Source organism: Acanthochromis polyacanthus, chromosome 5, assembly GCF_021347895.1.
Source record: "Acanthochromis polyacanthus isolate Apoly-LR-REF ecotype Palm Island chromosome 5, KAUST_Apoly_ChrSc, whole genome shotgun sequence".
In the NCBI taxonomy this organism is placed as follows: Eukaryota; Metazoa; Chordata; class Actinopteri; family Pomacentridae; genus Acanthochromis; species Acanthochromis polyacanthus.
The window spans coordinates 19,546,334-19,560,757 of record NC_067117.1 but is presented as its reverse complement, the minus strand read 5'-3'; the positions used below and the strand labels follow the sequence as shown (position 1 = coordinate 19,560,757).

The 14,424-nt window shown below is 38.5% G+C and overlaps 1 protein-coding gene across 2 annotated transcripts in view; it reads right to left on the bottom strand.

The window, feature by feature from the left end:
• LOC110965960 (MICOS complex subunit mic25a-like) overlaps positions 1-14,424 on the bottom strand; it is a 57,897-nt gene that overhangs the window by 14,261 nt on the left and 29,212 nt on the right. For both annotated transcript variants that reach the window (XM_022215161.2, XM_051948797.1), the window contains one exon: positions 2,371-2,506. In XM_022215161.2, the coding sequence (XP_022070853.2) occupies positions 2,371-2,506 (136 nt within the window). The remainder of the gene's footprint in view (positions 1-2,370; positions 2,507-14,424) is intronic.

The window sequence follows — 14,424 nt, the reverse complement described above, 5'->3', positions numbered from 1 at the left end:
TTTCTACTGCAGTGCTGACCAGCTGGATTTATGAAAAAAAAATGCAAATAATAAATAGCCAACATGTAATAAATATTTAAGAACATTTTAGCAAGTGTTTAAAACAATACTGTTATATAACTCATTCATCCAGTTTTCTTGTGACAACTGTTGTGAGTTTTTGACAGGAACATTTCAGGATGTGACTGTGACAACATGACAAAGATAAACTAGCAAATAAATTCCCTTACCTGGAATTCTCTGGATGTCTCTGAGATGTTTTGACAAGTTTAAGGTGTTCCCTCTGATCATTGTACATAATGTATGACACCATTTTCATTGTGACTTTTAGTTGTTTATAGTTAACTGGTCCCTGATCATCGAGTTAAACACGATATATCTCCTCACATGACTATTAATGTGCATTTTTCCCCTTACCCCCTACAAATTGCAGTGGATGTGTTGCTTCACCTCCACCTACCAACACCATTCTGAAAAAAATCATAATCTCCAGTAAACTGCCTTTCACAATTGCATTTTGTTTAGTACCTTCAACACCACTGAAATTAAATACACTAACATTTTCTCATTTCTCTTATCAAAATGGTCCTGCAGTTTTGGTTCTCCTAAGACTGGGCAATATAGCTGAGAAGTAAATCATAATAAAACATTGTAGTATTTTGCTGGAATTATAATCAACCAATCATATAAAGACAGTAAGTGAAAACCGGGCATACATGAAGACGACTAGAGCGATGCTACTGCATTCTGAGAAAGTGAAGGTTCAGAGTGCTTAGCCACGACTGGGTATCGCTGAAAAAAGACTCTGACCCGGCTCCATGCAACTGCCGAAATAAAATCTGTCAGAACTTAGAGAATCACTGCAAGTTGACACTTTGGTTTTGCTTGTTATAGCTTACATTCAGTGCAATAAAGAAATATTATGTAACAATTGTGTCTATCACTGCTATGATCGTTTTATTAACCAGGTCAAGGTTCTTATGACATTCCAAGGGCACCATTGTCACAGAACCTAGATTGCATTTATCAACATGAGTCAAACGTACTTCTTCTACCAGGGCAAAAATTCAGATTTATTTATTTTTTTTAGAAGACTGGAGGTCCCCATTCCCACTACCCACAATACTCTCACTTGCAGAGGGATGAGTGCATTGTTGATGTGTTTCACACAGATGGAAGGTTTCTTTTTCATTCATTTGACCTTTTACTCACTTCTTCTGCCACTTCAGTGTTTTCTCCCACTTTTTTTATTCTTTGACTCTCATTCACACTTACTCTGTCAAAGATATGCCTGATTGAATCTGAATGAAACAAGTGCTTTAAAGCAGTGAAAAACAGCTTGCCTTTACTCTGCCATACTGTATATTCTTTAAAACACAAACGCTTCCAGTCTGAATTTATATAACACATACTCACAAAAAAATGGACTCATGTACAAACACATATCACACTGCTTTTTCCCCCAAAGAGCCCCATCCCACTGGCAAATGGTTCTTTTGAACCAGTTTAAAAAGATTGATTGCTTTTATTGTGAGCCTTTGCCTTGCTTTTATCGACATTTTAAACTGCCAAAATCACCAATTGTTGTTTTCTGCCTTTTATCTACTCTGGAGCCCTATCAGTGCATTTTTGTCATGATAACAATGTGCAAATTGCCCCATTCATTATTGTTTTTGATGGAGAAATTGGGTAAAATAAGCACTTTGTAGATAAGCGTAGCGTCTCAATACTATTTGCAAAAGCATCAGCAGAAAGGAGAATGCATTTCAAAGCGCTGAATGCCTAAACTGATTTTAATTCACTAATAATGGTGTAATCTTCCTATCAGAAAGTTCCAAAACACAGCGCGCTCCTTGTGACTTATAAATCCGCTCAATAAGCATGTCCCATTGATTTAACTTCCCATTTGAAGTGTCAAAGTAACCAACATGTAGATTACAATTCTCTGAAGTTAACTGATTTGATATGGATTGAAAGATTTCTTTGTCCCTAAACTGTTTTGTTCCATTGTCAGTGTCACTGTCAGGCTCCTTCCAGGTCTGTCTAATTCACTGATATTCTTATGTTTTGCCTTCTCTTAAAAAAAACAAAAAAAACAAACATTTAAAATAAAAAATTAAAAAAAAATCTTTAAAAGAAAGGGAGGCACTGCATTTTTTTGGCTGAGTGTGTAACTCAAAAGGAATATGAAGTGAAGAATAAACTACAGGAGAGGAAAATTAATTGAAAGTAGCATTATGTCATCTGTCACTCACACATATAACCATTCAATACGCCCACATAAACGATATAACATTCACAAAGATACTGAGGCTGATAATGACACATCTTTATTTTAACACCCACACACACTATGTAACCCTCTCTTACCTTTTTTGCTTGCTGGACACAGGTCATGTACTGTTTAGCCAGACTGGAGCACTGCAGAGTCTGCTGTGGATTTTCTCTGTAGCATTGAAGCACCTTGGCCTGCAGCTCAGTGCACAAAGATGCCGTCTGCCGGGGCCTAGAAACAGAGGAGAAAGAAGGCTCAGTCAGTGTGATGGGAACGTCTTCAGATGCTGTATTGGCTACCATCACCACGTTGTGCATTCCAGGTGTTACCACCAGTAGGCCTGTATCAGTCATTCTGCATTGACATACATGCCGACAAAAAAAAAAAAAAAAAGCTCATTATTACTCCCTACAGCTCATTTGTTGTCGCATGCAAAGATCTGTTTGTTCTCTAACTTTGTGTTTGTCTTTCAAAAATGCATTTCACAAAACAGATTGTTACGACCCAGCTCGCTAAGGGAAAAGGAGGTAACAAATAGACAACCAGATGGTTGCGGTTGAACTGAAGTTGACTGATTTTAATGAGGAGTAGGTTTTTGTGACAAAAAAAGCATCTAAACAGGCCAGAAAAAAAGGAATGATAGGCGGGTGTTGGATGAAATTCAAATGAAAGAAATTATTAATAACAAAAGGTGGACTTCTGACTCATTCACTTAATAAAAGACAAGAATTAAAAATGCAAATCCTGCACTCACTAATCAACGATCAAAAGTACAGGTGAGAGTAGCACTCCTAAACCCTATTTCTGACATCTACATAAACTGACAATTGCACTGAGTAAAACCCCTTGTGCCGAGTCACAAGCGACAAAACTAATGTCTTATATGTGTAACTGACAATTTTCAGATCTGCAATGAACAAGTTCCCAGAAGTAAAAAATTAAACGACACAGGGTGATCTCAGCTGCCAATGGTGGCAGCCTTCCTGAACTTTTAAAACAGGTGCAGGTATGATTTTTGCAGCTTGATAGGGAAGCAGTGCTGGAATGGTCCAATAAATGTAAGAAGCAGGATGGAGAAGCAGGGAGATCTCTACAACAAAATTATTAAATATGAATATTTAATGATTTGCCTTCCTATTTTTTAAAACAGAATTTCAGTAGCATGTTAATGATCCCATTTCTTATCAAACAGTTACAAATTTAAGCTTCAAAAAGAAAAACACGAGGAGAAAAGGAATCTTCAAAAGAAAATCTAAAACTATCTAGTGCAGTATGAGCTTGCAGTACTGTGCTGCACTGACATGAATGTAACTGTGAAGCTCTTTTTGGGATTTCAATGAAATGTTGTTTCCACATGTGTAGTGATAACTTGTCAGGCATTTTCTGTGACAGTAAGCATGATCGGTCCAAATGCTGTAATGGCAATGAGTCTTTGTTGCTGCATTTGATGGAAATTTATGCATTTTGCTGTTGTTACCATTTGATAAACAAAACTGTCTTTTGCATTTGAGTAAACAAAATCACAATGTTAAAAAATGGTTAAAAAAAAGTTTTTATCTTAAGTTGTTATCTTGGCACTGGTGATTTGACTTAAATCTTATTAGAGGGGCAAATGATTCGTTTATGCAGGAAAAATTCTGCTTTTTATTCACAGACTTCATGGTTAAGATCAAGGATTTAAATGGAATGTTTGGACAAAGCAATGCAAAGCTGTAAAATGTGTCTACTGCTACACAAATATGCAATCTCTACACTATAAATCTCTCCTTCCACTCTCTGTTGAAGATTGAAAAAACATAGTTGAAGTACGTGTTTCCTTCTGAGACACTGAGTCATAAAAATATAAAACTGACTACCAAATTTCCAAATTCAAAGTACAACCTCAGTCACGCAGAGAAGCTACAAGGGAGTAAGTGTTGTATGTGATTTCTTCAAGTTAGGCTTTGTTGAAACTCCAGTAAGAGCAGCAACAACAGCTTCTGGTTCATGTCAACAAATCTTACGATGAGCAAAAGAAAATAGAAAAAAAAACACTTCAGATTGTGGTTTGTTTTAGTTGCAGCTGAAGAAGCTAAGATAGTTTCAAAGGCTTCAAGGTGCAGCCAGTGGAGATGAATTATGCATCAACAAAGCAGCTTATGAGTCAAAGTCAAACTTTCCCCTTTCTCTTTATCTGACTCGCACAGTACAGTACATGTGTAGACAAAAGCACACAATCACATCCACACCCCCAAAAAATAAAACACAAACAGGCATAAACACACATGCAGAAACACACGCGCAGGTAGCGAATGCTAATCCTACAAGAGGGTAATCCTTGAGTGCTCTGTTGCTTGTGGTAATTTACCTGCTGTTGTGACAGAACTCATAACTGGAAGCACTGGGATATGGATATGTACACACATATGCACACAAAGACACAACTTATCATTCTGGGATGTGCCTCCTGTTGTCTTGGAGGCAGTCGTGGCCAACCTCAACAGGTCGACACTGGAGGGTTACCAGCCGATCTACTTCATCTGGACCTTCCAGAATATAAAACTAGATTGTGTGTCTCCCTTCCAATAACTGACACACACCTAGAATTATCTCCTCACCCACCACATCACACATGACACACATCCATTTCTGTGCTGCTTACTTACCTACCGCTTTGTTTTACTTGAGATATTAGCATGGACTCTTTGCTTGTTGCATTATTTTAGACAGAAAGAGGCAAGGCATAGAATAGAATGGGGCAAAATGGGAAAGCACAGAGGACAGTGGAATAGAACTGAAACAAATATGAATAGAGCAAAAGAGACTGAAATAAAAATTTTAAAAAATAATACAATATGAGAATGCAATAGAATATGACAACAAAATAATGTCACTGTCACAAGTCCATTTAATAGTTATCTTGGGGCTTTCAATCATGTTAAATGGTGTTCATCTAGCAGTTTGGGATGACATGCTAGATATTTAAATATCCAAATCTCATTTATTACAACTTTTATTTTGGCTTGAAGCAAAGTTTTCTGTTCAACTACTTCCAACATCAAGAATAAACTAGAAAACAACACAAGGGAGCAAGACAGAGCTGCACTCCTCTGAGATTCTAAACAGGAAGACATCTAGTAGACATTTATTATCTAATGTTCTTTAACATACACATAGTAGCAAAACAGCTAAGAGCTTGTCAGTTGTTGTCACGGCTTTATATTAATGTATAATGATTTTCATGATGGTACCTAATTTTTCAGGCTGCAGAAAAAGAGCAAGAGACGGAAGAAGGAAGAATTGGTGCTAAATTTGATAAGGAGACACATAATTCCTCATGTCAAATCAAAATTTGGCATGATGGGACGTGCCTTTTTATTTTGGGAAGCTCACCACTTGACATTTGCATACGCAATCATGCATGTGCAAATGAACAGGCATGTACGCACACAGACACACACATACGCATACACGCACGCACACACAAAGCTGCCCCAATGCCATCCCAGAAAGCAATTACAGAATCATGCATCCTTCACATTTGAATGAGCTCAGTAGTCCCTGCCTTGACAAATACACATAATGTGTGTGTGTGTGTGTGTGTGTGTGTGTGTGTGTGTGTGTGTGTGTGTGTGTGTGTGTGTGTGTGTGTGTGTGTGTGTGTGTGAGAGAGAGAGAGAGAGATCTGTGCTTTGCAAATGCACTGCAAGTGTGTGTTTGTGTGCATGAGATAAACCGTGCAGACCCACACGACTGTGGGAGAAATTTCTCTGCACTGGTATGTGTATTGTGCGGTCTTAGCGTGTGCGTGTGTGTGTGTGTGTGTGTGGCTGTGTGTGCAGTGGAGGGTAGAGCGACAGGATTAAATAAATCACTGGCGGAGAGAATATTCATGAAAAGAGAAGTGAATGCAACCTGGGAGAGAAAGACAGAGAATGTGACAGTGATGTATTAAATGACAAATAACCCTTGCAGCTTGCATGGACAAACAGTAGCCCATGGCAACCACCACAATCTGCATTTTACCTCAGCCACTTAGTGTGGTGCCATGCCACTTGGTGCGCAGGAAGTTGACTGTTAGCAAAACGTCTGCGTGATGTTTGGTCAACTGTCATTCAGCTGGGACACTGATAAAAATCTGTATAATTCACTAGTTGATGTTAATAAAAGTGGACAAACACAGTTCCAACCATGTTAAAGAAAGCTGTGTTGGCTTGAGACATAGTTAAAATACTTAACAGCCTTAAGACAGATGATGCAGGATGTGTAGCTAAATGCCACTCATTCAGAATAAAAGGGACATTAGGTCTAGATGAGACTGAACGGAGAGGACTTGTAAGCTCTTGAGAATTTATATTGTCGCACAGCAAATGAAGATGACGCTGTTGTGTTAAAATCAGTTGCGAAGAGTTCTAGTCACATGATTAAAATTATACGACTGGTTTGTATTTGGCTTTGCACCTTCACAGCTGGTCGGCATTCTGAATTACTCCCTAAGAATAGGAGATAACAACAACAATAGCCTCGAGGTATTAATCCAAACTCAAGAAAAAAAAAAAACCCTCATTCTTTTTCTATTCAACAAGAGAAACTTTCTGATAGCAGGAGTGTTTTAATAATGGAATCTGAAGCAGAAAATTGCCTCTGCTAATCTGCACTAACTGCCTCGTTTGACTGAAATTAAAGGTGAGCTCTTATTAGAAAAACATTAGCCGCCCCAGCTAGTTTGATAGCTAACTTTCACAGGGGGAAAGAAGCAAAACAACACTCCAATTGCTTTCTGCCTGTGACGTTTTGCATAAATATGTGCAGAGTTGAGGGAGAAAGATTAGGCACAAATCGTTAAAGTTTCTCATTATTTTTTGTCTCACCTTGGCAGTGTGTGGTTTTTATGAAGAGAGCTCAAGTTCTGCGCTGCTGCAAAGCATGACATTGGGGAATAAAGCAATAAGAAGAAAAAGAAAAGATCGGAAGGGCGTAGCATTTTATTATTCTCTATGTCTAAGACGGTGTTGTTTGTGTGTGTGTGTGTGTGTGTGTGTGTGTGTGTGTGTGTGTGTGTGTGTGTGTGTGTGTGTGTGTGTGTGTGTGTGTTGTGCGAATGGTTATTAACGTGTAATGACAAGGATTTGGGTTCCTTTAAAGTAACCAACCATGGCATTGTACTTTTGGTTTTTAATATGCTGCATGGAAGGGAAGAGAAGAGAGGATCAAAGATGTCATGGCTGGGGTGAGATCAAAAGGAATGACAGAGCATGCATCTAGCATTGTTAGAGGCTTTGTAAAGCTTTTATGAAACTGCCATGAGGATAAAATTCCCCAACATTATAGACCAGTTCGCAGAAATCTTTACAATCCCATAAAATCAGAAGTGCAGATCCTGTACATAATCGCTGTAATGTGTCTGACCTAATTCAGCAGCTGTGATTATTCTGGCAGTCATACTAATCACTTATCCTACCTTTGCTAAGCAGTGCAGTATGATAAAATACTAAGCTTAAATCACACAATATGACAAAACCTAAAAAAAAAAAAAAAGTCACAAAGTTCAAGCTCAACTCCACAGAAACACTTACAAAGTCTCCATCTCAAATGGGAATAACAATCAAGAACAAGTTTAAGTCACAGGGTGAAGACAGACACTGAACTCTGCCTGTATCTTCACGTGCTGACAGATGAAATGCTGAAGGGAGATGGGAATGTAGGATAAAACTTTGCACTCCGTTAGCTTGGCTGATTGATCCCCGCCAACCTTACTTTGTGGGAATACAGAGAGCGGGAGATGGGGTTGGGGGAGTTCGGGGATAAGGACAGTGTTTCATTAAAACAGGAGACATGCCGGAACAAGATAAGAGGCACATGTGCACGTGTGTTTGTGAGTGACATCACAACACTGATAACTTTTCAATCAGGAAAACTTGCGCTTGGATGACTCACTCGAGTTGGGAATGATACCGGGTCGCTATCGCCTTCCATCGCCGGCATTTTTATCAACAGTTTCAATTCCAGTTTTGTGTCATCCTATTTGTCCTTTTCTTTATACAACTTCACTTTTCTTTATGAGAACAGTGTAGCTTCCAATATGTGGTATGATATCTGAGGAAACATTATTTTTGCACAACACTTTTAATCTCATGCTTTGCCTCTTCTACAATTCCACAATTTCATTTAGCAGATGCTCCATAGCAACGTACATCTGAGAGTAGATGGAGGGTAATGTTATACAAAACTGAGTATTGTGTCCCTTTGTTCCCTTTTCATCTGTGCCTATTAGCCGATGTATCTGCGAATGCACTGATACTAATTTTAGTCACACCAAGTACAGGTGTGTACATTTGGGTACTTGTCGATACTAAGTACTGATATGAGCATTTAATAATAGTATTACAGTTCTAACGGTGAGGTGTTAAATTGTGCACTAGTTCCCAAAAGTGCTCTGCAAATAGAACAACTCTCTGCAGAATATAGCCCTCTTCAGTCCATTATGCAGCTAAACTGATTATAGACATTAAGCTAACAGTGCTCGAGCAAATATATGTGGAGAAACTGAAGATCAAAATATCCTGCAACAGGCAGTTGATGGGTTTTTTCACAAGGTTGTGAAGCTTGGTAGTGCAGTGTCTGTGATGTGGTGAAGGCTGGAAATGTCATACACAATCCCGCATTATCTACAACTGGTCTTTAAGAGGAATGTACAAGGTAAGAGTGTATTTTGCACAGACTGTGCGCGGTCTCTGGATAATTTCTCTGCTTCTCCAGTGCTTGCTGCAAAATTGGTTGTTTCTGTCTCCCACTGCTCGCATTAGCAAACTTCTTGAACTCTGTGTTTTGTTGGTTCTTCAGAAGTTCTATCAACTTGCGTTTATTAAATGCATTATTTCTCTACTCCTGCTCTTGACACTTTAGCAGAGCACAGCTTGCAGTCTGCTTCATTTTTGTTATCCTAAAATATTTCCAAACAGCTGACATTGCACCTCCTCTGTCTACTTGTTCAACTAATGACAAGTCAACATTATGTTGCCATAAAATGGTGCCGGATGGGGCTGTGTAATAGTTTCACAAAGAGGAATCTGACTACCAGAGAACATCTAGTGTCAGTGCATCCTTATTTATACCACCATATAATTTGTTGATGCAGTATGTTCTTATTAAATGTCTCAATCAAACTGGACACTGAGATACAAAAACCTGATGAACAAAAACAAACAAAAAGAAAAAAAATCCCAAATGTACTTACAATTACAAAACACAATTTTCTAAGCCTTTCACAGGTCACCGTTCCGATCTAAAGACATTTTTGTCTTGTGATAATTGTGATCCATCATGTGGTCAGAGCTGTGAATCATCTAGACTTCACCAATTCACAATTAAATACCTCAATGTGGGAAAAGTAAGATGAGTGCATGTCTAGTGTTACACAAACAACAAGACCTCAAAGAACCTGAATAGACTAAATACAATTTTGTTGTAACCTGACTTGGGTTCTGAGTTAAGCCTCTAGGACAAATGTGGACCCCTGACGACCTCTTCTTGATAGTTGGAACAATGAACGCTGTTAAATCGACTCGTCCAAACCCTTACTTCACTAAAAAGATAAATAAATCTGGCCTGTAACCTTGAAGGGGGTGTGTGTTTCTTTACACTTTCAGAGGCAGTCAAAGGGGCAGAGTCTGTAGGGGACGGAAGCCTTCTGTGTTCCTGGTAAATGTAAGTCCACAGTGCAGACAGGTTCCGTCTCCAGTAATGACTAGCAGTCTACAGTCTCCTTACAGTAAGCTACCTGTCCGCTTCACTAATTGGAGACGCAACCCACATACACACAAAACTGGACATAGCTACCAACTGTCAGCAGTTACTTTATGTTGAATCCTCACACAGACATCCACCTGAGGTTCACTTAGGTTGCGTCTTTGGCAACACTTTGAGGGGAACTTTTTTTTAAAAAAAAAAGAGGATTAATGGATTTTTAGATATTAACGTAAGCTCAGTTGCAATGTTGTTGCGGGTTTCTACAGTGAGGTATTTTTAGGGAATATAGGTAGTCAGGTACCCCAAGGCAAGGCTAATGGATGAACTCTTCTAAAATGCCTCATATCCAGGCAAGTAGAAAATGACACTAGATAACATTTTAGCACTGACTATGTCTCCACACGAGGGTTAATGTTTTAGAGAGTGTGACCTGTGTCCAATGTCAGAAAAGAGAGGCAATATCCCAGGGCGCTTCCATCTTGATGCCCTGCTTTTAACAAAGTACTCACCTCAAATATGAGAGGCGGCTTTTAGATTAAATGTTTGCACTTAAGCTATTTGGGGCCAGTCCTGGAATCAAGGATGGGAAATAGCTCAAATGGAACTACTGCAACTATCAATAAAAAACAGGAAATTACTAAATGGGAGTTGTACCAGTGATGTCCTTAACTAATCTAGAGTCTTGTTCCTGATTTCAGCCTCCAAAAATGGAGTTAACTTGCTATATGTACTTTTCTACACATCTTCCTTCAGCTAGCGATGGCTGCTTTGAACAAAATGTAAACACTAATGCTGGTAAATAACCTAAAAACAGATCCACAACTTTGTAATAATTACATGGCCTACTGTTGCTATTTTTGCTTTTTTCTGCCACGGTCATTGTCAATTATTGGATATTGATGTCCTTGGTTATGAATGTTCAATACTACTGTTGGCCCTGAAAGGATGTGCATCATGAAATCTTCTAAGCCAATAACTGAGATGCCCTAGCCTGCTGTCTGCAAATATAAATTCACTTCTGTCCTTTATCTGTATGTATTGCATTACTTTATACAGCAACTTACTCTAAAGAATCTCCCCACAGTCACAGGAGTACTAACGGAGGTCTTTGTCCAGACTCTTGCACTGCCTATTAACTGCTTATCATTTTCATGTCATTTAAGCCTATTAAGCGGCTTGTGGCTGTAATGTGTTGGCATGCATATCTACCTATGAGCAGATGTGCTGAGGTCAGGTGTAACAGTAACAACTGATACAACCAAAACCACACAGAGGAGTCAGAAGAAAATACCCGAACAACACGAGTGGGAGTGCAGTTTATTTTTTTCCACCTGACATTAAGCTCAGTCCATTTCCTTTACTATCTGACACCCACTAAGAACAAGAAGACATAGAGAGTAACAGTTCCAAGAAAAAGAGTTCAGGGGCAATAAATAAAGGCAGAAAACATTACAATAATGTGCAGATGAATTACAAGTGACACTACAAAGTGATTTTAGAATGAGGAAAATGAGACAATGAGATGGAAACTGAGATACTGAACTGGAGACAGAGGCAGATACAATGACAGAAGAAAAAGACATATTGTAGCTACATAACTTGTACCCCCACACTCCTGCCCCTCCTCCCTTTTCAGCAATGGGTAAATAGAATAATTACTGGGTGGTCAGTGTAGTGTGAAATGACAGCGTGACCACGGCACAATGAAACACTGCCCAAATGCTGACAGAACATGACGAGCGCATGGCTGCCTGAATACAAAATGGGCCTGTATGTGTAGCGGAGATAGAAAAGAGGAAAAAGGAGTGAAACTTTGTGTGAGCACTGAAAAAATAATAGCAACATATTGTGGCGAGTCTGAATGCTATTTCATCGGCAAACTTGTGCTGAAGTGATCTTCTAACCTCTCCCATGCAGCTGTGGACAATAGCAAATCTTTGCAAATGTAATCATTTGGGCAAGATTTTGGACTTGAATTGTATGCTGCTGAATTCAATGGACCAGGTGTGTGGAGATGGCTGTGTTGTGGATGAGGTCACTGGCCTTCATACAGTACAAAAAACCAAGCACCTATTTTATTCCTTTTGCCGTTTCCAGGAGTGTACTACATTGTGTGCTTCTATGCTATACTACTAACTTTACAATATAAACAACAATAATAATAAAAACAAGAAGAAGCATCACCTTGATTGTAAAACTTTGAAGGTATTTAAGGTACAGCAGAACTGTAAACTGACACTAATAGCAAGTGTATACTATAAAGTATCAGATACAAATGATACTGTAATAATAATAATAATTTTCGTCACAGTGCTGTAGAGAGGTCTGTGTTACCCTACCAACCTAAGCATCAATCTATTAATGACTTAAGCCACAAATTTACATTACATTCATTATCCAACAGAAAGGTCTCAGACAAATCAACTAAATGGTTAATATCTGTATATAAAGCACACAGCAAAGTGGAGCAAGAAAAAATATGGTTTCATAAATGTTAATTTATTCATTTATATATTGTTATTAAAGCTGCAGCTTGGAATTCAATAATAAAACCAGTATTACATTATTACTGTTCTGCAGGGAGAAAACAGTTTTTCTTTTGTGTGCTTCACATGGAACTGAAAAGACTTGCATTTAACACCGCTGGCAGCAAGTATTAAAAAGCATGTGTTGATGGACTATTACTATGACTATTACCCTATGTGTGAAAAAAGGAAAATCAATGACTTTCTGACTGTATAGGAAAAAGGGTGAGAATTAATATCATAAAGAAGCATAAATTGATCAAGCTAATACTCTCTGGTAGCACGAGTATGGCTGTAGGTCTGTGATTATCAAAAGTATCATCATTTTTGACAACAGATGAGGTCTGAAATCTGCTATACCAGAGGAGAACCTTTGCTTCTCACAAAGTTATAGTGTGTCTCCTTTAGTAGGAGCCACTTGGAACGCAGAGTCACTAATAACTTATTGACATGACTACCAAGTTGGTAATAGCAAAGAGACCACTGGAAATATTGAGTTGTATTGCTATACAAAAAACCAAGGTAAGGAAGTTGATGTAAAAAATATAACAGAAACTTGACAATACAGTAAGTCCCAATGTGCCACCGGAGTGAAGAATCTGTATTCGCTACCAGCTAACTGGTTTTACACATTTTAAGTGATCTGTTTGAGAAATAAAAAACAAAGAACATAAAGTACTAAAAAACACTTAAGAATTTCCTAATTTTCCTTTTTAATTGTCATGAAGAAGTTTGACCTACTACATATTTAATTTTCCTTTATTTTTTCTATATATTTCTTACAAAACAGTTTGAGATCTTTAACCTAAATCTAACAAAGACAACCTTTGTAGGTAAAAAAATGCAAGTTTTAAATGACTACTATATTTATTGGAGCAATAAAGGTTAACTCAATTTAAGAATACCATTGTGAGAAAGTAATCACCCTCCTGAACCTATCAGCTGGTTTTGCCCCATTGTGCTGCAACTACTGCAACCAAGCACTACTGAAAACTGGAAATCAGTCTCTGACATTGCTGTGATGAAATTTTGGCCAACTCATTTTTTTGTAGAATTGAAGGGTTTCTGAGTATAATCCGTTCTTTTCAGGACCTGTCACAACAATTCCAAAACATTAATTTTATTCCTCTTTTGCCATTCAGAGGTGGACTGCTCTTATGCTCGAGGTCACTGTCTTGTTGTATGACCCAGTTGCACTTGAGCTTCAACTTACAGAGTGACTGATGACTCGACTTGCCTTCAGGATTTTATATCAAATGAGCTGAATTGATGCTTTCCTCAGTTATGGCAAGTTGCCCAGTCCCTGAAGCAGCAAAGCATCCTCACATTACACTGCCACCTCCATGCTCATTGTAAACACAGCGCTGTATCTGTGGGATTCTGGGTGTATGCCAGATGTCGTCTTCCAAACAATTCAATTTTCAACACTATCAACGTTCGCTTAAAGCGTCTGAGGTTTATTAAGGTGTGTTGTGACAAAATTCTGATGAGCCTTAATGTTCTTCTGGGACAGCAGTGAGTTTGGCCTCACAACTTCAACACTGATTCTATTTTTGAGCAGTGCTTTTCAGATTGTGGAGCACTGATTAATATTTAGAGGAAAGAGCCCTGCGGTTCTTTTTATTTGGATCTTTTGGTGACTTTCTGGATGAGCCGTCACTGTGCTCTTGGAGGAATTTTGGAAGGTAGGTCACTTCAGGGAAGGTTCACAAGTGTTCAGAGATTTCTCCATTTTGGAGATAATGTCTCCCATTGTGAAGTTCCTCAAAATGCATTTGTAACCATTCTTAGAAAGACAAATTTCAGTCACCTTTGTCCTCATTTCACCTGGAATGTTTTTTGATTTCGGTCAAGGGTGCCAGGGATTTACGCCAAATTCATGCCTCTGAAAATGGC